General features: G+C 37.7%; 1 protein-coding gene across 3 annotated transcripts; it reads right to left on the bottom strand.

Moving 5' to 3' along the window:
* Positions 1-183: 183 nt before the first annotated feature.
* Positions 184-25,825, bottom strand: DYNC1LI2 (dynein cytoplasmic 1 light intermediate chain 2; the record flags this gene model as incomplete). 3 transcript variants are annotated; one of them, XM_082005895.1, is made up of 13 exons in its annotated part: positions 184-290; positions 5,612-5,728; positions 6,728-6,845; positions 7,295-7,336; positions 8,079-8,138; positions 9,239-9,350; positions 9,684-9,819; positions 10,393-10,486; positions 10,818-10,984; positions 17,789-18,019; positions 24,220-24,336; positions 24,762-24,835; positions 25,716-25,825. In XM_082005895.1, the coding sequence occupies 13 exons, from the start codon at positions 25,808-25,810 to the stop codon at positions 184-186; spliced, it is 1,470 nt and encodes a 489-aa protein (XP_081862021.1). The 3 variants fall into 3 exon arrangements, with proteins under 3 accessions (XP_081862021.1, XP_081862020.1, XP_081862019.1); XM_082005894.1 differs by lacking the exon at positions 17,789-18,019 and having other exon boundaries at positions 25,716-25,810; XM_082005893.1 differs by lacking the exon at positions 24,220-24,336 and having other exon boundaries at positions 25,716-25,810.

Below are 25,825 nucleotides of genomic sequence, written 5' to 3'. Positions count from 1 at the left end.
AGGGATTTTATATGCAAACTTCCTGAATGTGCACTTTTTACTGGGACAAGGCAATGATGTGGTAAGCTCACTTCCCCTGCCCCAAGAAAACTGATAGCATCTGCCACAGCAGAAAATTCCTGGTCTTATCAGATCAATATACATAGTTATTTGGTCATTTACATATGCTTTTTTTATGCGCTATCAAGCTTCGTTCTCTGTTGGAGGAGAGTTTGTTACCACCATAGAGTCTGGCTTGCGAGTCATCCTATCCAATTCCTCTTGAACATTTGTCAAAACTGTTTTTTGTCCTAAAAAGAAAAAGGACAAAGTTAAAGCAATCCAATTTCAATGAAATGTTTTAACCGATGAGTACAAGTATTAATAAAATCACTTTTACATGACAATATATTACTTAATTTCTCATTATTTCGCTACCTACCAAAGAACACAGAGCCTGACACAATGCAAGGTAATGTCTACATAAAGTCTCATAAATACTAAGGTTTGATTCACTTTAAAGAGATGAAATGATGAATTATACAGCAGCATAAAGCACAATAATATCTGTGATATATTTTACAGCAACTAACATTTTAAAAACAACCACATTTAGAATTTTCTATAGCAGTTGACTGTACACAATTCTTAGTATTGATAGCAAGGACTTCATTTAAACCCAGATTTTAGCCACAAGTTTTCCAAGGTACGCAGGCCACCTGCTACAAAAATCACTTTTGTTTGGTTACACTTATAGTTGTTTAATATTAAAATGCAGCAAGTAACAGGAAGAATTCTTTTATGTCTGCAGACAATGTTTCCCTTAAAAAAAGGGACATGAATTGCATATTCATGTAATATCTCAGAGCAGTCATTTCAAAGGACTTCTTCAATTGGAAACAGACACACTGAAGTATTTCATGGAAAGGCGTATCTTACATTTTTATAATAGACTCAAAACCTTTTAACAATTCTCTAACTGAACCATCAGTTTAATTCTCTCATTCTGAAAATTATAAACCCACAGAAAAATTAATCACTAAAATTGGAACAATGTATTCTAATGGTTAGAGCATGCAAGCATTTAAGATTAAAAGCTGTATTTTTAGACAAATAGTAGATTATATAACCATGTACAGCTTCCTTACATAGCCAAAGAATTTAACAAGCATCTGTTTTCCAGCTCAAATGTGTGTGAAATATTAGGTGGATTTTTTCCAGGGTACATGCTGAAAACATTAAGAAGGCAAGATTTGACTGTTAGAGATTTAAGTGTTTTTTCCAAAGTACAAAGACATAACCAAATTAAAAGGTTACCTTTAATCACTATAAAGGTTTTAGATTTAAACACTAGTTCTAAGCCTCAGTACTCTTAATAGCATCTATTCAAAGTGTAAGTATTTAAACAAAATTTTAAAATTAGTGCATTAACTTTAATATAACTTGCAATACAAAACACTTTACATGTAGACTAATGGTACCTTGGAGTTAAAAAACCCTAAACCCTAAAACAATAAAAAACACACAAAATTCTTGCTCAAACAAAATAGTTCTAAACGAAAACGGTGGCTTTTCTTTTTTGCTAGATGAACTGTATCCTTAAGCCTCCAAAATAATACCAAGCAGCTGTCTCCTGCAAGTACCTCATACCAGACAGGAAAAACATTGCCAAGCTGTTCAATGATACATAGGTTTACATATTCCCCTTTACCACCATCCTAGGTGAGCACCTTTCAAATGAGAAAAAATACAAGGAGCTGTTTTTAAGAAGATAAAAATTTCCCCTGTTATAGATTAAATTGATACTTGTTTTCAGTTTCCCTACAAAAATACTGGCAAGGATGGAAATGGCCTTAGTCAATTAGATGTGTTCTATACAACTATATGTATCCTCCTTTCTAGATTAGAGTACATCTTTATCTATTGCACAGGAATAGAAGGGTGACGGCAAAGCTTAGAATTTGCAAAAACCTTCTGAATATAAACAAAGTAACTTTTTAAGTCTAGAAGTCCATGCAAAGAAAAATAATCCACCACAGAAACCACCAGTTGAAGTTCTTTGAAATATCATGGTCTGCACGTGGAAGAAAGCAGTCCAGAAACATAAAGGCAAGTAAGATGGGTGAAGAATTACACAGCATGAAAAACAGACATGACATTGCAGCATCTGCCCAAATGAGAGTTCTCTCAAGTAAGAGTTAACATAGCAGAAAACAATCAATCAATTAGGCTGACCAGTATGTTGAGATCCATAGTGTCTCCCTCATCCTGTGACAGAATTTCAACATGTCAACCACAGGATATTCGTAGCTGTGGGAGAAACAGATGGTCTCTTTAAAGCTAAATATTTTTAGCGTCAACCTTCTCAAAACCTAGGGCTCTTTAAACAGCTTAGACTAGACATTTAAAATGCCTACAAAGATCATTTTAGCACATTTACTCACACAGAGGATGCTGCCGTAAATAAGACTTTCTCCAAGATGTTCTCCTCAACTCTTCCACAAAAGAGCAAGTAATCTTTTCTGTTATCACCAGCACCTGCTACTTTATAAACTCAAAAAGAGCTTTTCAGAAATCAATGTTAGGAGCCCTTACCTTCTCAGGAAAGTTTACTCTTATATTGGTTGAAAGTAAGATGTGAGCACATCAGCTGACAAGGATCAGGCATATTCCCTTGTGAGTGAAAGCCGATTGTTCTGCTCCAAAAGTCAGGGAATGAGCATGAGCTGCCAACTTGATGCAGCCAAGAAAAGCCAACTGCAATCTTGAGATAACTCAGGAGAAGAATTTCCACCAAAGAAAAAGAACTGCTGTACCAGGCACTACAATGAGATATGTCTGGAGTGCTGCACACAATTCTAATCACTCACGTTCAAGAAAAGATAAACCAATGATGGGAACCAATGAAGGAGAAACTAGTAGGGAAAACAGAGCTCAACCTCTAACAGAAGACTAGAAGAGAAGTTGTCTAATTTAGTCTAATAAAACAAGAAAGTTAAGGAAAGATATATGACTGCTGTCTCTAGATGTTTCAGGAGAGAAATATTCTATTAGATGTTAATGCTGACACAGGGAAGAAAAAAAAAAAAGTACACATAGCCATTTGTTATCTTTGAAAACTCCTGAAAGTCACGTGATGTTCTAGAAGACTGAAAGAGCAAAGTCCATTACAGACTAGTTAGTTTTTACTCCAGCATTTTTTCCAGAAATTGCAATTATGTTTTAGGTGTTTACAAACAGCCTACTAGCAACAATCAACACGGATCTGTTACCAAGAAGTTCTGTCAAGCCAACCAAATTTCTTTCTATGATAGGATAACAGGTCCTGTGGAGAAGGGAGAAGTGGTCGATATCACATCTTACATAACCTTCATATAAATAAACTAGAAAAAAACCAACAGGTTTGATATTTCAGAAAAATGAATGTATTGTATTTCATAAAATTACCCATTAGTTCTCCATAGTACTAGTCAGTATTTTTATTCAGCAATCTACCCTGTCTAACTGTTGAAGGTATCAAATATCTAGGCAAGCAAGTCCCTTGAAGGGACTACAAAGGATTTTGAAAGACAGGATTGGAGGTAAAAAGTTATTTATATATATTATCAAAGTGGTGCATAATAATAGAACGGAAAACAATGATTAACCAGACGTATGACCTTTTGAAATACTACGGTAATTTGATACAAACTAGAAAACCTCCTACTAGGAGGCAGAAATTGTGACTGTCTGTATTGTTATAACAAATCTTGATCAAGATAATACAGATAGAAAAAAACTAGCACCACGCTGAGACGTCTAAACAGAAGCACAGTACATAACACAGATTAAGTAACTTAGGGCAGACAAAGCCTTGTCTGACATACAGCATTCATTTCTGAGCACCAAAAGAAACAGGTCATCTGAGCAGACAGTCCAAAAAAGAACAGTAAGAATTATCAAAGCCATAAAAACACATCCTGTGAGGAAAGGCCGACAGAAGTATTTTTGTAGTCCAGACAAAAGTCACAGGCAAAAGGGTAATAGTTTTCAAATCAGCAAAAGACTGTTGCAAAGACAAAGGGGCTACACCGATCTCTGTCTCCACTCAAACAAGACAAGTAGTACTGGGATTAAGAAATACTGACTGTACAAGAGAAAAAAAAAAACTAAGAAATTAAGTACTGGAATAGGGTTCCTAGAGAGAGGACATTACATCTTTTATTCAGATTATGATTGCTTTTTTTATCACTAGCCAGGAACTCCCTAACTGATTCAGCTTTAGATAAAGAGCATGGGTTAAATAATCCCTAAAAATTCTTTCTAGTCTCATTTCTATAAAAACAGTTAGTTTGACATTGTGGTCAGTAATAGCATGAGGCTGCACTTGATGAAGCAGGGGACACCTTTCAGGGCATTCTGGATTAAGAAAAAAATAATTAAATATTTCATAATCTAGCTAAAATAATACTATCTGAATAATCTATGACCAATAATTCTTTTCTTGTAATCTTTGTAATAAATAAATCTAATAAAGATAAATTACAAAATTCATCACACTAAAACAAAAACAAAAAAAACCCCCAACAAAATACCAACTTGCCTAAGTCAAATTCTAGCCATTTTTGAGCTTTCAGAGCATGGAATGTCATATAAAAGCCTTCCAAATTAAAAAAAAAAAAAAAAAATCTCCTTACTTCCCCTCTCCAGGAATAGTTTCAGTGCAAGTACCCACACTCTAACAACTGCTCTGGTTCTCTTTCTGGCAATATCATCACTGTGGCTGGCATCATATATTTTTCATTTCCAGTTCAGAATGTCTGGGCCTCTAAGCATCAGAAACCGTGGGTCTGGCATCATCATTAAATTTTACATGATTTCACAAGTCTGGGATCAAAAGTAGAATATCTATCAATTATTTAGTAGTGAAATAATTCTGGAAGGAAGGCTCCTGAATGTAAGCGTGATGGGAATGCCAGCATCAAAAAGAAACAGTTAAATAATTGAAGTAGTAAATTTCTAATACTGGGGAGACAACCACACATTTTACAACACTGACTTTTGTATAGGTACCAAGTATTCTGATGGGTTTCTTTTCACCTAAACTAGTGCAATTACTTATCAGGAAATATCTCATACAATGCAGTCACAGGCACATACACAGAACAAATCACTTAATCAGTGTTACCAGTTGTGCTGGATCACAATAAAATACTAAATAATTAATGAGAGAGTAACTTCAAGCTGTCATAAGTAGTAATTAATTTAAACTTGAACTCCTGAGAGATTTCAATAGATTGACTGGAAACCACAGTCCAAACCCAATAAACTGCATTTCCTTCAAGCAACAGTTAAATGTCAAGAAAGGAAGGAATTCTGAAGTAAAAAAAAAGAAATCAGCACTTCCTGAATATGATCAAGACTCAAATGTTATTTATATCCCAGCAGTATAATTTCACTTGAAGAACCAAGTTATGACAGGCTTAACAGAAGCCCTGGAGTTGTGAAGTTGCAGGGTTTTTTTAAAGACTGTGCATTTTGGCACTCTCATCTGACACTTCACCAGTTTAAAAAAATACATGCAGTTAGACCAATGTGGGACAAATAAAATATTAAAAATATGCAAAACAGCCTGCAATAACAAGTACAATACCTGATTTCTTGGCTGTACTTTGCACTCCTCCGGCACCGGGACTCCCAGGAGAGCCAGTCTTTTTGCTCAAGAGACTGTTAAAGAAACTAGCCAAGACACCTTCACTTGCAGCATTATCTAAATAAAAAACAAATAAATATATGCATACACAGAATATTTATTGCTGGTAAATGACAGAACTTTTTACGTACATACATAACTCTCTTACCAATCAAGGAAATAAACCTCAAATACAAGAGAGTCTTTCCTTGCTCAATTTAAAGACACTGATCCTTTGCATTCTTTGGCAAAGTAAGATGACCAAAAGCATATTACTGCTCTTCTGGAACAGGGGTGTTTCACAATATTTAATCTAAATATTTGTATGCTTTTGTTTTTTCTAAATGTAGAAGCCAAGAAACAAAGTATTAAGTATGGGTGTGCAATTCAAAGATTTGTAAGTCCGTTAACAACATTAAACAGACGTTTTAGGGCATTCTTTCATGCCACACTACTTTCAATAAATCAGAACCTGGATATACAGCAATGAGACATGATCCAGAATTGCATGAGTATTTTATCCACTGTAAGTGAGATATGGCACCACAGTGCATAATTAAAAACAATATTGGCCCTACCATCTTAGAGCTGAGGGAGGGGGAAGGGTACAAAATCCCAGGTACTTCATGTACTATAGAAAATGACATTCCAGGAAGGGTTTAGTAGAAGAACATGTTTCATTGTGGATTCCACAGTAAGTGATATGAAGTATAAAAGGGCGTGTAGTTTAAAGCAGTCCCCACTAACAATCCAACTGATACATAATAAATGTATTTAGGCAACTTAAGGAAATTATTTGAACTCTTGACTGCTTGGCAATAACAGAACTCTACTTCAAGTCATATGAATGACAAAAAAAGAAAAAAGAGGAAAAAGAAAAATCAAACCTGAAACTATGTCACAAATTCATTCCTGTTATTAAATTAATATTAGTTTAATATTACTATTTTATTATTACTATTAATATAACTATTAAACTATACCACTAGTGAATAAATGCCAAAATCTTTCTACAAAATAGGATTCTTTTTTAAGGGAAGTAACACATGATAAAAACAGTAAAATGCTTATTCGTACTTTTAATATTTGGATCTGGTTTCTTAACTGATGTTATTGGTGAGGCACTGGGTACATTGGTGGGACCAGCTCTGCCTTGGGTTCTTGGGGATCCTGCAGGGCCTCTTGCAGGAGATTCCTTAAAAAAAGTCCAAATCACACAAATCAGAGAAGAACTTAAATGGGTTAGTTATATAAAGCAAGTGTAACATTACGTACAAATTACTTCTTCAATCTTTTTTTTTTTTCCCTGCAGTGTATGCACACTGCAGGGAAAAAAAACTCCAAACAAAACACCACCAGTTATTTTAGGCACGTACCTCCACTAAAAGAAAGGATGAATCACTGCAGGAAGTTTTCAGTTCAATAATCATCAGATATTTCTATGTTTCCACAGTGAGTTAGAATTATGTAATTTATAAGCAACACTTCAAAATACTGCCACTTTTTTTTAAAATTTACTTTCTGCAGTTTGGCAAGATTATGTATTTTACATTTACATTTACAAAATGAACCTCTACAGGTTAGAATTGTTCCCCTCTTCTCTAGAAGGAAGCAAAACACCTACTCTTTCTTGAATCTACTTACTGATGCTCTTGTAGGCGTTGCTGGCTGTTTGGCAAGGAATGACTGCAAAAACAACATATTAAGAATATTAAATATATTTTAGAAAATATAAAGGAATAAAATACAATGGAGCTGACTAACCATTACTTTATTTGATTTTTTTTTTTCCTGATACTTACAGGCTTCCTCTGATATTTATATACTTCCAGACTATACCACTAGAGGACAGAGTTAAAATGAGTAAATAAGCTTCAGCCCCTTGTCTTACCTAGCCATTCCAGAACTGTACGCCAGAACCACAGACACCCAAGTCTAACCTCTATGATATTTATAATCAACTATACAGGAAAGTATGACTAGGGTTTTTTAAACAATAGAGCAGTAAAGAAAATAACAAGATACAGCATAGCCAAATTTGACACCTTAAAGTCTTTCAAGCCTCTGGCTGTAAGAAAACAGCAACACTCCATAAGATGTTATGTTTTGAAAGCATTTATATTTTACAGATCAATACACCTATGTTGCAAAATTTCAAACTACCTCCTTGCTCTTCTCCTTTGAAGTGTGAATTATTTCTGTTCTCAGCATATTTTCCTTTCAACTTACCGAGATAAGTAGACATATTTTCTACTCGTATTTGTTAAAATAAAGAAGTCTTGGTTCACAATTACATCTGAATTTGCAAAGCTGAAAAGTGGCTATCCAGTGATTTAAATGAGGAATGAAAAACTGAAGGCAGTAACAATGGAGAGCTTAAAGTGAAATCTTATTTAGTAAGGACTAATTTTCATTCTTCCGTTCTTACCTGTTGTTTCATAAGAAATACTTGTTCATCTTCTGCTGCAAGCTCTTTATCATGGACTAACTGTTGAACAAAATATTTAGTTATTAAAAGTAAAAACTGAAATTCCTGTAACTGTTTTTATGTTTTGGTGATCAAAAGGGAAGAAAGAGGCAACTCTTTAATAGCATACTTCACTTTAAAAAAAAAAACCCCAACTTTTTCCACATTTAAGAGCGTAGCAACATTAAAGAAGTTTTCATTAAAAAAATATTGTAAGTGAATGGAGTAGACTAGCATTCATGCCAGCCTGTAGATATCCTCCTAGAAAGATGAGTACTTGTTAAGTAGCCACATTCATCTTTTTAAGTTTAGGTATTAATCTCATCAGCATCTCTTCAAAGACCTGAGATTACCTTACTCCATAAAAACCCACACTCAATCCCTCAGCTCCCAAAAGCATTGCACTAGCTCTTATCAGTCGTAACACTGCTACTAGGCAGTTTATTTCCTACAGATGCCACAGGTTACAAACAACAGGATTAAACCTTTCCCTTACATGAAAGCTTCAAACAGCTCTTCCCTGCTCCAAATACTGGGGCTCGAGCTAGAAACGTAAAGCGTGTAAGAAAGTTGTAAAAGAAGCTTTCCGATACAGACCAGAATACAATTTAATTTACAATTTTCCATATTATCCATTTTACACATACCTTGTGTACCTACACTCACAAAATTATCATTACACAGAATTTATATGGATTATTTACTGCTCTTGCCTTACATGAAGAAATCTGCCATTAATAATACCTTAATAGCAATAGTGTTATACTGTCTTGTTTTACAAGATTTGCATGGCAAACCTCAATGCCATGTGTGTATATATGTAAATTGTTGAAGTCCTACAACAGTATTCTCCATTTTCAAAAAGTGGTTTTGCCCCACACATGCAAAAAGGTTCGTGTGAAACTGTTATTTTTGGACTGCCTTTCATTCACTAAGGTGAGTGACTTCTGTGTTTGCTTGCAGTATTTTAAACAACACGAAAATGAAAGACTGATGTTTCACACATTTGGATAAAAAAAACCATTTAGATTTGCAGTTCTTCAATATTAATAGTTATTAGTAGGCATTTAGGCAAACTGCACTTATTTTTGGGGGGCAGGGAAGAGTTTACCCCTTTTTACCTTTCTTACAGGAGGTTTTACAATGAAGTCCTCATATGCATCTTCTGGTTTCACTGTTGTGAAGTTTTCATGTAAAATGGCAATTTTCTTTTCATTGTCCCAACCGGCAGGTCTATAAAAAGAAGGAAAGCTTTGCCTTTTCAGTCACAAAAAGCACAGAGACCATTTATTTACTGTCCCCTATCTGACTAAGGCAATTTTACTATAGATCAGTCCTAATCAGCTAAATTCGCAAGATACTAGAATATTGGAAGGGCATACGCTGGGTCAAGTAACTCAAGTAATATGCACTAAGTTGTTTTTTCAATTCAGGATTTCAGAAGACTCACATACTAAGCTTTTGAACAACACAAACTATTGAAGTTATTTTTATATATATGTTATATGAAGTGTTGTGCTTAATAGAAAACAATCTGAAACCATGCTGCTCATACAACTGACTTACATAAAAACTGCATCCTTTTCTACCACTAAGGCAGGTGTGGTAAACTGAAAACCATATGTTTTATGTACAATGTACTTATACAACAGATCAAGGTTCTTTTCCTCCTTAACTGATGTATAAATCAAGGCAGCCCCATCTGATTACTCATTTAAGGAAAATTATAGAATATACAGTTTTTAAATTATAGTAAGAATTTCAAAACATGAGCTAATGAACATATATCTACTAGACCTAATTTTGAGAAGTAGTTCAAGGCAAAAGCCATAGCCATTTAGTATTCAGAGAGAGGAAAGGGGTATAACAGGAAAAGACTCATGATACTTTTCTTTGACAAACACAAAAGTTACCTACCCACCCAGGCACTTAACTCTGAAAATGTCAAAAACTTAAGAGACAGCTGAGATCTCAGGTTTACATGGAAATTACAAGTTCTGAGGGGAAAACCAAGAAAACACACCTCACAAAATGTAAGAGACATCCTTTGTAAGGGAATAAAAGGTCCAAATCCCATGCACAATTTTAAAACTATAAGAAGTTTTATACACCTCTCAGCGATTTCAAACCAACAAATGCTACATAGTAAATAACTAAATAACAAGCAATCCTGAAGCGCAATTTCTCAGGTTAACTTTATGTGCTGAATTCAACACTAAAACATATTTTCTTGCTTCCAGATTACAGCAATTCTCTTCAGTGCAGGAAAGGATACACTGTAAGCAGAATCTACGAATGTGTGACTGAATGAAGTCGAAGTGTTCTTCTCTGTAATCATGCTCCTTCTCTAGTACACTTACTGCATCGCACTGGACGAAAGGGAGAAAAACAAAACCAGAAAACCCAAGCAATTTACTCCCAGCACATCTTGAAACACCTTCCTTAATATTTACACACATTTACTTTGAGCCTTTGGTTTTAAAGTGCCACCAACAAATCAAAAGATAAAGTAATTAACGTGTAATCGATAAGGTTATGGCCCTTCTGCAAAATTAAAAATTGACACTGATGACAGAAGCTTGCTTTTAAAATAAATCCCTTTACTATTAATCCAGAATTCTTTTTGCATGTCTGTATAAAGCATGCCTTCTAAAAGAAAATTAAACTTTTCCATAGTAGCAAAGAGAACTAGAAACTCACTTTTGTACAAACTACCAGCACAGGAATACCAAGGTTGTGAGTCAGCACATTTTCTCCAAGTGGCAAAGAAACATGTTCATCCTCTGGGCCAGAAGAAGGGCCTCTTCTCTGCGGTGATCCTTGGTAGCCTTCTTCAGGTTCTACATACTCTTGAAACTCCTTTATAACTATTAAGACAGAGATCTTCTTAAGGTACAACAAAGGAATTAGTTCTTCTTTTTAAACCATAATTAATCTACGACTAACTAGAAATCTAAACTTTTTTTTCCCTTTTATAATGAGGCTCTACATGAGAACAGAATGCAAGCTTAAGCCTTCAAACAGAACAATTCTCCTCCACCAAAATTTACAGCAAGCTAAATTGAGTGCAATTTGGAGCCATTACAAATAACCAAAACTAGCTGCAAGAGCTACAGTATGCACAAGGGCCCATGCCTCAACTCAATGCATTTCATTATAGGAGAGTTGACAACAGAAAACATAAATGTAGTTTAGCAACACAGCCTAAACTCCATGCATTTTGTACCTAGTTTTGGAAGAAAGCATGGGGAAAACTTAAATAGACACAGAAAACACCAGGCTGAAGCAGCCACCCTTTCTTAGAAACTATTACTCAATTTCAGTTTCTGTTATTCTACATTTCTGTTCCAGGAGTCCAGTGCTAGAAATATAAAAAAATACACTGCATAAATACAGACTCAAGGGCTCCTAAATGTTATCTGAAGAGATTCAGTTATATTCTGGAAAACTACAATGGAGTCCAAGGGAAGCTAGATGCTTTCTATGTTTTCAATGTTTTAATTTTATGGCAATGATGAGTGGTCCAATAATACTGAATACTATCAAATACTGAAGTGCCCAAGAAATAGTATTAACACCCTTTTGGAAGCGCACTGTGACCCCATGGATGTTTTATCAAAACTGGGCTGCAACTTACAGCTTTTATGTCTTTTTTCTGGATGAAAACCACAGACCAGATAAATCTGCCTACTGGATATGTCTGCTCCCAGGCACAGCACTTCCCAAAGGCCCAGGGCTCTCCCTCACATGACAATCCCTCCCGAAGCCTCCTCCTCGCTCAACCATGAGGAGCCCTCAGGAGAAAGGCAAGCAAAGCTCCATGATTTACTCCCATGAAGGCATCTTTATTTTAGCAACAGTGGGAGCAAGCTGACTGTACATACAGCAAGGAAATCTCTTCAAAAAAGCTCCCAATCTCCAGCAGTCACAAAGAGAGTGTTGTTCAGTACGTCCATCCATGTGACAGGGAAGGAGCTGCAACTGTACTGCAGGCCATCTGATTACTTCTGAGGTTTAGGAAGTGGTAAAACCTCAGAAGAGTTCAGAATACAAATCTTGCAAAATGAAGTCACTGTACCTTTTCAAAATAGGAACCATTCCTGCAATAGAACGGGCATGTGGAATGAGGAACAAATCAGAAAAACACTTCTGTTCAAAGCTGCACAATCTACAATTTTTATTTGAAATATAAAATTGTGTGATTCTTGTGGAAAACAAGAGAGCTCTAGTCCAGACGAAGGCTTAAAAAAATCCACATTAAATATAGACCATAAGACTTCCAATTACCAATGCAACATATCCCAAGGTCCAAGAAAATAAATTAAAAAAACTGAATGCAGTTGCTTTTAAGCTTGGGGACACAGTGCCTCCTGGTGGTTCAAAGAGATGCTTTCCTCTAGTACTGTTTCACAGTCAGCAACTGGAAATCAAAATTCCATTATACATTACATTCTGTACATTAAACAAGTTTACTGACTATCTCACAGAAAGCAAATTAATTCCAGAGCATTTAACTAGAAAAAGGTTTTAAAAAAGTACTTATTTCATTACTCAGACTCTTCCTAGCTCAGAATAGGAAGAAATCTACTGAACACAAGTATATTACAGCAGTTAAAAGAATACCATTTACATCCACTACAATCATTCAGATAAGCCTCTCTGACTTAATCAGATGTAAAATATTCTTTCACAATACTGCTCTCAATTTATTACAGCATTTTAATCACACAACATTAGTTTCCTAGGTTTTGTTCATATCAAAGCAGAAAAATCTTTTCTTCACTGAGATATCTCTTAGTATAACAGAAAACAGTAAGACTCTGACAACATGATACAAATCATTATTCAAGATACCCCAAGAATTTTCCTAATATAAATAATAGCAAATGGAACACAGAAACTTCAGCAATCTGATGGCATACCCTCATGAATTCCTGCTGAATGGGAATGAAGGCCATCACCCTAGAGAGCTGAGATTCACAACTCTTCCCTTTCCCTAAGAGTAAGCAGTAACAAACACCATGCATCACAGACCATGATCAACAAGGCTGTATCTCACTCCAGCTGATCCATGCATGGAGGGAAAAAAAAAACCAACAACACTTCACTGTGGAGATGAACTGTTGCTGTGGATTGTTAATAATGCGTATGGTCTGGCATTAGTCCCTGACTAGAGACTGAGAAATCATAGAATGGTTTGGGTTAGAAGGGACCTTAAAGATGATCCAGTTCCAGCCCTCTGCCATGGGCAGGGACACCTTCCACTAGACCAGGTTGCTCAGAGCCCCATCCAACCTGGCCTTGAACACTTCCGTGGATGGGGTATCCACAACTTCTCTGGGTAACCTGTGCCAGTGCCTCAGCTTTAGTTAACAAGGGCATCTGCTCAACAAGCAACTACTGGAGTTAAAAGAAGGTAAAAGCTATATTAAGAACCTCTACCTACTGTATCGTGAATGCAGGTACACTTGTTTCTGATTTAAACTGGTTTAAATGCCTGTAAGTGACAGGCTCTTAAACACTTTTTAAAGACTCTCATTCAACCCCCATTCCCATTCAAAGTTTCATCCTGTTAAACCCAAGTAAACCTGTATCACAAGTGCTGTCTGACTACCTCTTATGAACAAACTGCATTGTAAGCAGCTGATAAAGAAGCTCACTTCAGTTAGTGTTTCTTTGTCACACGGCAATTTAATACTTATTCCTTAGCTCCCATACTTATTTCTCACTTGATCTCCACCCTCAAACTTTTAATGACATCAAGTTCATCATGCGCCCGAACAGCTTACCTTTTCTTTCTCCTTTTTTCTAGTGAGCTATGAATATTTTCTCCTCGACATAATTCATATTAAGGAATCACATTCTATATGGTATGTGAAATAACTCTTCTCTTTATTAAGAAGTAGGGGAAAATTATTTTGGCTTAAATTTTTTTGAACAGGAAATACAGATAAGATGATGCATATAAAAATAGGAAGCCAGAAAAACAACTGTTCATCTGATAATTCAGTAATATTCTGCTACCTATCAGTAGGGTTGAGTACTAGGAACAGCCTATTACATTTGAAAAATTATCACCAGGTAATGATATGCCATAAAAATCACACCTCTGCTACAGTGTGCTGATTTATCTATCAAACTTGTGGCTTATCTAAGTAAAAACCCTTTTATTTAGAGTTTTGCATTTAACACAGCAAATGAATGCAAGTTTTCAGTTAACTGTTTTGTTCCGGTGTTACTGCTTATTTACGCAACCTACTGAAAGTTAACTATAACAAGAACAGATGTCACAGGAGCAACTGACTCGAAGTACCACCAAGAAAGGAATCTACAATTACTCTTAGGTTTGATTGTTCTAGCAACAATAAAATCCTGGAGTACTGTTTAAATGCAAATGGAAGTGGCAGACAAACACTACAACCTACTTAAGTAGATAGATCACAAAACCACTGAACAGCAGAACAAGAAAAATGCAGAAAAATTTTCTGAGAATCATTCCATATTTATAATCCATTATTAAGCTTCACAATAAAGTCATGCAGCTTTTAGCTTCTTGTGCACTACCTTTATAAATTTTAGTCTTGTGAAAAGAATTCCTAGACAAAAAACATCTGGGCAAAGTAAGTTTCTTTTACCTTTTAGCTTAAGAATACTTTCAGCTGTATGTCAGACAAAAAAAAAAAAGGCAGAGAACCTGAAACAAATTCAGCTTGAATGAGACACTACTTCATTTTCAGAAAAAAATGTTACTGTGTTTCAAGTCTTTAGCTTCAAATGCTCCAGAGGACATTAATAGCCATTTTACCAGTATACTTCCTTTCTGCATTTCTTGACTCTTGACAGTCATCTTTTTTGCTCTGCTGTCAGAAGCAGTGAGGCAAAATTTAGAACTTCCCTGAAATAATTATTCAAATGTGTGTTACTTAAACAATGATTTATCATAATTGAGCCTGAATCAAATTAGAACATTTGAACTGACATTATGTATCTGAATCCACACTAGCCAAGCTTTTAGCAAGGAATTTCCAGAGCAGCCCAGTGATAGGAATGAGTGCAAACAAACAATGCTCTTGGTATACTCTGAATAACTCAATTTCTTTCAAGGCAGCCTGTTGCTTCCGTATGTGTGTCCTGCCTCCCATTCTGGAAGTTCTCTAACACAAAAGGAAAGCTTCTCATATACCAGATGGAGCCTAGCATCATCCACCCAGTAAAGGCAAGAGTCAGTATCTCAAATAAGACAAAAGGCTGGGTGGAGACAGGCCACAAAAACCTTGAAAGCAAAGACAAGCAGTCCAAAGTTCAATTCCATTGTGAATGGTCAGTTAACAAAAGGATTTCTGGAAACTGGTAATAAGACCTTAGTGATGGAGAAAGAACAACCTAGCAGCACTTTAAACGGATGCTAATGTGGTAATACTAGAAAACAATTCCCCTGAAAACAGAGTCAACAAGAACTACCGGTTACTGGTACAGAGTGTAATAACTAGGGAAAGCACTGTGCACATTCAGCTTGGCCCACAAGCCGCAGCTTCCATCTAGAAGCAAGCGTAAGGAAATACGGTTCTGCAAGCTGAAGTCAAGAAATATATACATCCACGTGGTGTTATGCACCAGCAGGGCTTTACTGGAATGAATTTAGCACATCTCTTCACTCTGCACCCCGTTTCTACGTTTTGACTGCCTGCTTTGCATATGCTCTTTATTGTCCCAGGTTTTTTATACCTGGGCATTGCAGCACAGTGATTCTCTATTTTCTAAGTGGCAGTTTATCGCAGGAAGCACATGCAGCAAGGTTTTAGTAAAGAAAACTTTGCTGGTGTAGCTTTATTGATGTTGAACTTTATGACTTTATTGAACTTTATGACTGTAGTCACAAGGCATTTTTCAGACATGCGTGCTCTATATTGTATAAGCACTTACACTAATACAGCTACAGTCATAACTGGAATTTCTTTTAGCACAATTTACTGTGAAGAGCATTACAAGCTACGGTGGCCAAAGTTTTGAGCACAGATCTGGCCTTAGGAGCAGTCTGCAAGAACTCAGAAGACAAGTATCTGAGATGACACAAGCATCCTAAGCTGACCAAGAAAAGGAAGAAGATGGAAGTTTGGGAGTGGAGCCATTAAGGCCCCTGTTTTACCTGCTTGCTGATATTGGACCAACGTTCACCACTCAGCCATAGGATGGCAGCAGAGTCCTGCAAGCGTGTGAATTGGGCAGCTCTCAAATTTTCCTTTTCCCTTGACACTATTAAAGCGCAAGAGAAACTAGGAATTTCTACAATACTTCAATTTAGAAATCTCCCAAGACAATACTATTGGAATGACTTCTAAGTTCCCCAAACATGGTGCTAAAGTTTTGCCATAGCTGTAACTGACTCCTCCACACACTAGCCTCTTAGTGAAGGCTGAACACACTTCTCTTTTGAAAAGTAAAATTTAACTGCACAAACTCCACATTTATTTGAATTGCCATAACATTTGGTGTGTCTCAGAAAAGTGCAAATCAGTTTAGCTGCTGTATTTTGAGACTAGAACTGCCTTTCCATCTCCCATTTAAAAAAAAAAAAATCTCTCTCACACAAAAAAAGAATGCTTTTTCCCTTAAAAATGGTCTTTTTTTTTTTAATATAACCCATGATCAAATCCAGGTGGTTTCAATCATTATGTTTAAACTCAAGCTAGTATGCTGTACGCACAAGCCTTTTGGGAAAGTAGTATTTAACATTCAGAAAGGGTATCAGCTATAGAATTACATTTGAATGCTCACAGGCCAAACAGATTACAGCTCCCTAAAGTGAATCTAAGGAAGCTACTAGGCAGCATTTGAAGGTTTAAACACTCCAGTACAGCTAGCCACCAGCCCTCAACAAAAGCAGCAACCAGCAGGAATCAGTCTGAATCTTTGCTGAATCTATACCTCAGCTGAAAAGGAATGCATGTTGCTAAGGTCTTTTCCCCTGAAGGAATTTATTTTGAAGTAATACAATATGAAAACAGAAATAATTCTCAAGAAACATTCAAAACTATTTTAGGAAAGAAAGGAAGCTGCAGGAAACAATATTGCAGCAACGACTGCTTGCCAGTACCCTATTCTTTCTTGCCACAGATATGACAGGAAAGAAAATTAATTTATACAACATTCCTAAAGTTACAGGGTAGGAATGGCTGTAGTGAGAGACAATTAGATGTACCAGGACCACAGTCTGAACCTCATAAAAAATAAGGGCAAAGAGGCCTACTGGAAGACAAACGCAGTATGGGAATGCGACCTGGCTGAGATACCACAGGAAAGCAGACAGCTCACTTCATTACTGAATTTTGTCACTATTTTAAAAAATGTGATTCTGTACGGAGGGTTTTTTTTTTTTTTTTAAAGTTGGCCTTTTAAAAAATCAAATTATCAAAATCTCATTGGTGCAAGGGATTTAGACCACTCATTCACCTGATGTTTTGTTAGTACAGCAAAACTGGAAGAGTTATTTTAAAGCTATTAAGCTTTAAAATAATGCAAATAGACTCTATTAAGAGTCTATTTGCATTAGAGTTGTAATCACAACTTCAAAGCAATTCTAATCCAACCCATTCTCAAAACACTAATCTGAAGAAATTTATCATTACAAAAGAAAGTTGCAAGAGCTAGTTAAAAAAAAAGACAAGACTTACACTTCTGTTCCATGTCTCTCATGTCTTCTGGAGGAATTTTCATCTTATCAATATGTTCTTGCAAGACACTGGCCCATTTCTGTAAAGACTCCATAACAGTCCAAGGTCTAGACATATCTGCAACAAAGACTACAATGGTGTCTTGCAGGGATTCTGCAGAAACTGCAAACTTCAATAGCCCTTTATGGTATAAGTCTCCATCCAGAATCCAAACGTTACAGCGAGTATGATCTGAAAGGAAAAGGTACAGTTGTAACTCAACAGATGCCAACTTTTTGCTTTGCTAGTCTACAAGCAAACAGATGAGTAGATTAGTGTGAAATGGAAGACTAAAGCCTGCCTAGTAGACCTTGCCTGTTTATTTTTAAGACAGGTACATGTGTAAATGCCTACAATACTCAGTAGACGCTTTCATTTAACATGATTTTTTTCTTGGTTCAGAATCTTTTCGTTTTAAAAAAAATAAATAGTTTCTGTTCTTTGGCTTTTACTAAGAACAGCTGACACACCAGTTTTTAGACACCGCACAATGTCTGTGAATTTGAAGTATGTGTATTGCAAGTAAAACCAGAATACGTGACACATATGTAACTCCAAGTTCAAAAAGGGGTGGTTATAGCTGAGTCCAGCAGGGAAGCCTTAGATAAACCAGCTTATGTTTCTGCGGGACAACACACTAAGGACATCTCACAACAGAAATAAGCTGCAAACAAGATACAAGCAATAAGCAGCTTAGGTTTCTAGCACAGGAGTAGGAGGAGCAAACAGAGGATAAACTTACAACCTGCCAAACTTTAACATTGTACTACCTGCTTTTAATTCACACTGACTTAATATTGGCTCCTACTTGCAGGCTCCTTACAGAATGAGTACTGGACAAATGATTTGGTATTTTAATTTTTGTGTGTCTCTCCCCCCCTGCCCCCCCCCAGTGTTTTGATAGCAACTGGACATTTTTTGTTGAAATGCAAGGAGTGGGGCATAGGGGGAATCGGCTGGGACAGACAGCTGGCATGAGAAGTTTTACCCCAAACCTGAGCTTTAGCAAGAACAGAAGTAAATGCAAATGGAACATCACACAGGAGTGATGTATCAGGCACTCTGAACAACCAATTCTGTCCAAATTAAAAAAAAAAAGAAAAAATTAAAAAATAAAATAATTACATTATCCTCAGAACTTCCTCCTGCAAAGGAACAACTCCATTTGTTTCTATCTTCTAGACTCTTCCTAGCACCTCTTCCAAAGTGGGTGGAAGTGGAACTATTCTACTACAGCTGTTCAAAAGGAACAGTGTGTCTCCACAGGCATGACATACAAGATACATGAATTCTGAAATACCGGGATCAGCAAACCAATCAGGGCAGAGCCCAGATTTTCAAAACAGCTTCTGAGCTTCATAATTATTCTGCCTCTGTATATTTCCCTGCCCTGTACTCCAAATCCTTTAACTTCAAAATAAATCGAGATGTTGTGGCTATCATCACTTCACTCTAGGAAAGAATCCATCAGGACCAAAAACGCTGACTCTAGAAAAAGGCAAAAACTTGACTAAGGAAGCTGGAAGAAAAAAAAAAAAAAAAAAAAAGAGTACAGAGATATACATTATACCCTTCTAATCAGGTGTTGGATAAAATTGCCGAACAGCCAAGTTGCCGACAGATTACATCAAGATGCTACACATGGGTAGTCTTCATTTTGCATTTGCTATACTCCTTACTTAAGTAGCGTTAGGCCAACAGTTATACTTTTAACTTAAAAGATCTTCTTCCAACCACGCATCTCAGATCTATCCTTTGCAGTAAGAGTTACGATAATCGTTGTGTATCTAAGAAATGCATCTTTGCATAGTCATCAATTGTCTTCCCCCTCTCTCCCCCCCCCACTTCAGGAAACCATCTCACTGATATCACGCAGGGTTCTCACAGCACTGGATGTACAAATCTAAAGCTATCAGAAGACCTCCAAGGACACAGGGAAAGCCTGGTAAAAGTTTGGAAAAACCGAAAGGAAGCTAGGACATAATGTGAACACGTTTAAATGTTTACTATTACACAATACTAAATGAAACATCAATGCAGGACTCTGCTATCCTCCACATTCCAGAAGCATCCTTTGTATATTCCCAAAAGCAGAAATCTACCAGTGAATAAAAACCCTGTGAAGTTTCTGTGAGTTAATAGGTTATAAATAGACATTAACTATGCCTATGCACAACTGTCTCCTTGATGCAAATGAGAAAGCTTTAAAAACCTAACTTAAGTCTACCTACAGCCTATGAAAGCTTACAACTCTTACCAGCACTTCCATAGCTTCTCTGAAAAGACTTTCACACCTTAGCAAGTAACAAAAATTAATAAATACCCTAATTCACTGCTCCTAAGTCACTTTTTAAAGCCAACTTCTAAAGGTTAGCAAACAAAACTTTTGTAAACACCTTTGTCCTACTTAAGGATTTCACTTCTGCCTAACATCTAGAATACACAGTGGAACTAGAATGCACTTGGAACCATCACTCAAATGAAATCAATCTGCTAGGAAGATTGGAAGCCTAGCACTCACATTAAAATGTACTTTAAGAAAAAACAAGATAATGTATGAAAATGAAAGGTTTTGCTCCTTTCTTACGGTAAAGAGGTATGGCTTGTGATTTACATTTGCTACAAATACGGTACTGGTTGTTCACAATTTGGCAAGGACTTGATGGCAAATTCAACTTTGTCAGCACCACATCAAGCTCCTAGTTAGTCATATGATGTGAATGTTAACTGGGCCTTTCACAGTGGCTATGACATGAGACACCAAAACAGAGCCAACAATTACCAGATCCTGTTGGAAAAGCAGGTGCTACTTATTAAAGACTATTACAAATAGCTGCTAAAACTACATTTCTAAATCCTGTCAATATTTCATTATCCCTTTAGCCATGAAAAATATTTTCCAGCTTTGATGAGTTTTACTGCAGATGGTTGATTCTGTGAACTGCAACTACGTCTCCTGCATTTATTCAAAAAAGTATCAGTGGTAATTACATATCCCTTGCCCAAGCTGTGAAGAGAAGCAAAACAGGGAAAAATTCTTTTCAAGAGAACAACTTTAAAGATGTTGACAAAAAGACAATTTTCCCATTAGAAACCAGTAAGCTGCTGCTGGTACAATCTGGAACAACCAGTTCAACTGGAATATGCATATGATATGACTGAGGCCAGTCCAAACCTCAGGCAAAAAAACAAGACTACTTGATTTTGTTACAAGTAAGAATATCAACAACAGAATGGCTCTACTTCACTGGCACATTTGGCACAGTCAGGACAACTGTACTGCATCTGTAATCTGAGGCAGGTCAGCTGGAAGTTCTCTATGCTGTTTATAATTGCCAGCTAACCCATATAGTACCACTACAAAACCAGTCGATGTGGTTTGTCTCCTCACCTTAAGTCTGCCCCCATCGCTGCAAGAGACTCTGAAAGCTATTCTAGAAATACATACCCTTTAAGAAAACTATGCAGAGCCTCTCTTAAACCTCCTACGAATTAGGATTCTCAGCTCTCAAAAGCAGACTAACCAATAGAGACACAGAACATCTGCTCATCACAAAGAAAGGCAAAAAAATAAAACTGGCCACACTCCCTGAGAAATTCCACTAACAGAGGACTCTCAGGCCTGAGCTCCAAGGTCATTTAATATTCTGAGTTAACTTTACAGCTAGTGCTGTAAGTGCTTTCATCCAAATGATGTCATGTATGTCATCCACATACGGTGTCATGTATGCATGATACAATCTAGGAGAATCCCCTCTCCCTCACAATTGCTTCTCAGGCATCCCCAAACCTCTTCTTAACAAATGCCTTAGCCTAGGCAAAATTTGAGATAGTACCCTAAGAAGGAGATTTTTCAAGTGGAGATTCAGTAGTGGATTTACTCTAAGTTACCCTGAGACCTAGGGACCAGAGTACTACACGTTACATTGAACGACCACCATGTAACAGGACTGAACCGGCTAATTACCAACGCAGTGGTGATGTATATCTTGCAATTCGAGCTAGGTATCAGCCAGTACCAAGAAACAAGCAGATGACAGTGAAAACCAAAAAGTTAGTGGGCACCTGTATTAGCCATGGGGGTCCTTAAAAAAAAAAAAAAAAAAGAGGTGTTTTCTACACATTTGTTTAACTATTAAAAAAAAAGAACAATTTAATCACTGACCTAATCTTTAGGGGAAAAGACAAAAGTAACTGTAAACTAAGGCATGCACCTAGCAATCTAGAGTAATGCCACTTCAAATATAGGAGAAGCCAGATTCAAATATCCAGGGCAGGGGGGGGAAGAAGGTAGATAGATCTGGGTTGGGGGGGTGCAGAATAAGCAGCAACACAAAAGAGTTTCCTTAAGATTCCCAAAGGGAGCTTTGAGGTAGATAATGACTCGGCACTGTGACCAAAATATTTCTCCTGGACAGAATAAACTCTTCTGAAATGAAGAGGAAAAAGGCAAAGAAAGCTTCTAGAGCTTGGGAAAGGAGTTTCAAAGATTTTCTCACTCCACTACAGAGTTTCAGTTACCAGTGTTAATTTGACACCCCTGGAAATCCTTGTCGTTTGCTGGTCTTGACTAGGTTGGGGTATAACAAAAAGCAGATACCCTCAAAAATGAGTATGTGATAAGCTCTTGAATGCCCATCTTCAGTTTCTTCATGGCTTCCAAGAATTGTGGGTCAATTATAAAGGCTTTGTTCCTAAATCTCTATCTGAGCATACACACATGTAAAGTCTGCAAAGAGTTTAAAGAAACAAAACCAAACCTGTCCTAGAGAAAGAAGAGTATTATCTTTGCCTGCTGGGAGGTCTTGACCCACTTTGCTATTTATTTTGCTTGCTGATGACGCTAATGAGACAGAAAGGAAAAAGGCATGTATTATTAGATTCTAACACATCCATTAAAGGGATGTATAAAGACCTGAATTCTCCAGCTGAGTCTGGTAGTCAAAAAGGTCTCTCTTTTTTCCTGCTAGTGCCCCCTGAGTTCTTATGACAGGCTTCTCCTAATCATCTCAAATACTTATTACTTCCAGATACTCTGGAATAGTCACAAATATTTCCGAAGTAGGGACATACTTGAGGTTTGACAGACAGCACCAGGAAAAATAGCACACCAAACATTTTCCTACTTATAATACCATCTCCTCTGATGTTGCAAGAAGCCTCATGTCACAGGCTGTCTTAACATTCCTAATGAGAAGGGGGGGGGGCGGGGGGAGCGGGTCCTCCGCAGTACTAAAGTAGATTGTGCATGGTGAGAAAGCACTGACACCAAGAACCTCAAGAAGCCAAGAATGGCTCAGCACTTAAAAAAATTACACCACAAAAGATTTTTAGGAACCGCAAGATTAGGTGGCCACTGAAGACACAGGCAACATACTCATCCTTTAACTGTGCCTAACTTAGTATCCAAAGCCAGTTTATTATTACCCTGTGAGCCCAGGACCAATCTCCATAACAACCAGTCACATACGGTACTTAATCAGTCGTGCAAGCCTTCAGTACATTTCCAGAATACCATTATAGGATCTTCCTAGTTCACTGGTTTTCAGGAACATGGATGAACCACTGTCAGTGCTTCCCTCTTCTGAACTGAAAACTCAGAAGGAAGTCACAAATAGGAAGACTATCATTCCCCATTTTTGATAGCAAAAGTAACACAAAGAGGTCCAGCAGTTTGCCCAAAATGAGACAAGCAGACACAAATTTAGGAGTAAGGAAAAGGAATTCACTCCCCATCTCTTTTTGTCCCTAACCTTCCTAAAAATAGAGTGATCATTACACCTGTTTTTAAACTGTCTCTTGTCATCATCTCCCTCCCATATAGCAGAGGAGACTAATCATCAACAGCAACAAAGGAAGACAAGGGGCAAAGAGACAAGCTCCAATTTGAGAAAAGGAAATACTAATTCTGACTTTTTAAGTTCTGTTCTTCACTCATTCAACTCTAACAGAACGTCTCAGTTACAGTTAACCAAAATTCCACACACAGCCCCTCCATATCCAGAAATCCATACAGAGAATTAAATTCATATGGATGTATCACTTAGTTCATACAGTTATCAAGTGGTCATTAGCAGACATATTGTCATTTGGTGTAAGTCAACATCAGCAAATGTATCTACCCTAAAAGTAAATGGAACCTGAGAGCTGCTCAAGCATACTTTTTCATCATACATAGGTCAAGCTGTAAGAAGGGCAAGAAGGAGAATGTACACTGAACATTAAATGCGTTTCACTTTTAAGAAACTGATACAGCTTCTAAACCATACAGAACAATGCTTGAACCAACTACCTGGGCGTGACCCAAAATACACTGATGAAACCACAGCTATAAAAAAAAGCACGTCAGCTACTTAATTACAGTAAAGAGATTACATAAAAAATGAACTTACCATCTCTATCTTCATCATGAATATTTAGATACAAGTATTCCAGCCCTCTTCCTTTCTTGCCATGCTCTGCTCCCTGTATTTTAGCCATAAGAGTGGTTTTACCTGAACCATCATCACCTGCCAGTAAGTTTTTACAGGGGGAAAAAAAAGACACTTTCAGAATTAATTTTAACTTTGTAGAAAAGATTCTTGAAAACACACTTAAGTAATCAAAAGCATCCTTGCACATTTTTGGACTATACTTATTTATTGTTTACTTTCAAGTATTCGAGCTAAATCAAACACTTTATATATCACAATAAGAACGAAGCACTTAATTATTCTGTATTACATTCCATTTGGTTAAATATATGCTATAACTCCAAGAGCATAAGCCAAAAAGAAAGCAAATCTATCAGCCTGAAGACAAAAATACCGTAGATCATATTACATAACCTAATTTTAACAAACTGATGTGTCAGTTCGCTCACATCATTGTTTTAAACACGCTTCGTTTCTACAAAAAAACCCCAACCACCCAACTACTTGCGTATGCTACTTACCAAAAACAAGAATATTCTTGCCCGATGGCAATTTAGATCTTGACCGGGTAGAAACTTCACTCAGTATTGAGGACCTAGAAAAAAAGCATCATTCTTGTCAGGCTGACACGCACACGGCTGCACGCACATATGTGCGCAGACACACAAAAACACAACCCACACACTGCCCATTTGACAGCACCGATGAGCTCAGCAGATCTGCGCAGACCAATCCAGTTACGTGCATTCTATTTACAAACTAGGTATGTTACAATTAAAAGATTTAAGTTCCTTTTAAAAGACCAAAAGTATACCACCTTTTTGTGAAAAGCTTTCATAATTTCTAAAACACGTGCAGTAACATTTTGTGAAGTTTTTTCTCCCCTATAAGAGGTCACGCAACTGCCAAAACATTACTTTTCAACTGATGACTAACTCTTCCCACAATCCATTACTGTATTTTACACAGTGTTTCCTGCCATTGCTAGCATTTTCAGAAGCGTTACTCGGAGATAAGCGAGGGGAAAACAAGAGATGGACTCTCCTAGAGCCTATCCCGCAGAGCCAAGTCCCCGCGCTCCGCATGCCTGCTGCGCTCACCCCCGCACCGGTGCTGCTCCATTCCTGCGGGTGCGGGGCTCGCCCCACGCACCCCACCGGCCCCTCCAGAGCCGGGAACGGCAGCGTTCCACGGCGGCCCCGACGCGGGCAGCTGCCTACAGCGGGGCCGCCGCCCGCCGCTCCTGTCAGCGGGGCCCGAGCGCGGCCCCTACCCCGGCCGAACGGGGAGCACGCGCCACTCCAGCCCGGCCGCGGCAGGGGCTCAAGACCGCGGCGGGAGACCGAGGCGGCTGGGCAGAGCAGGGAGCCCCCACCGTGACAGTCACGGGACGCCCGAGAGCCGCCGCTCGCCGCCGCCGGGGTGCCGCGGCCCGGGAGGCGGCCCCCTCGCCCCTGCCCGGCGCGGTCGCTCACCAGAGGTTCTGCCCCTCCTCCTCCTCGCTGGGAAGCTCGGCGCCGCCGGGCCCGTCCGGCCCCAGCAGCTTCTTCTCCACCACCACCGGCGCCATCTTGCCAACTGCAGC

This window comes from Phaethon aethereus, assembly GCF_964289735.1.
Source record: "Phaethon aethereus genome assembly, chromosome: 13".
Classification (NCBI taxonomy): domain Eukaryota; kingdom Metazoa; phylum Chordata; class Aves; order Phaethontiformes; family Phaethontidae; genus Phaethon; species Phaethon aethereus.
Note: the sequence above shows the minus strand (reverse complement) of the source record. Positions and strands in the feature narration are given on the sequence as shown.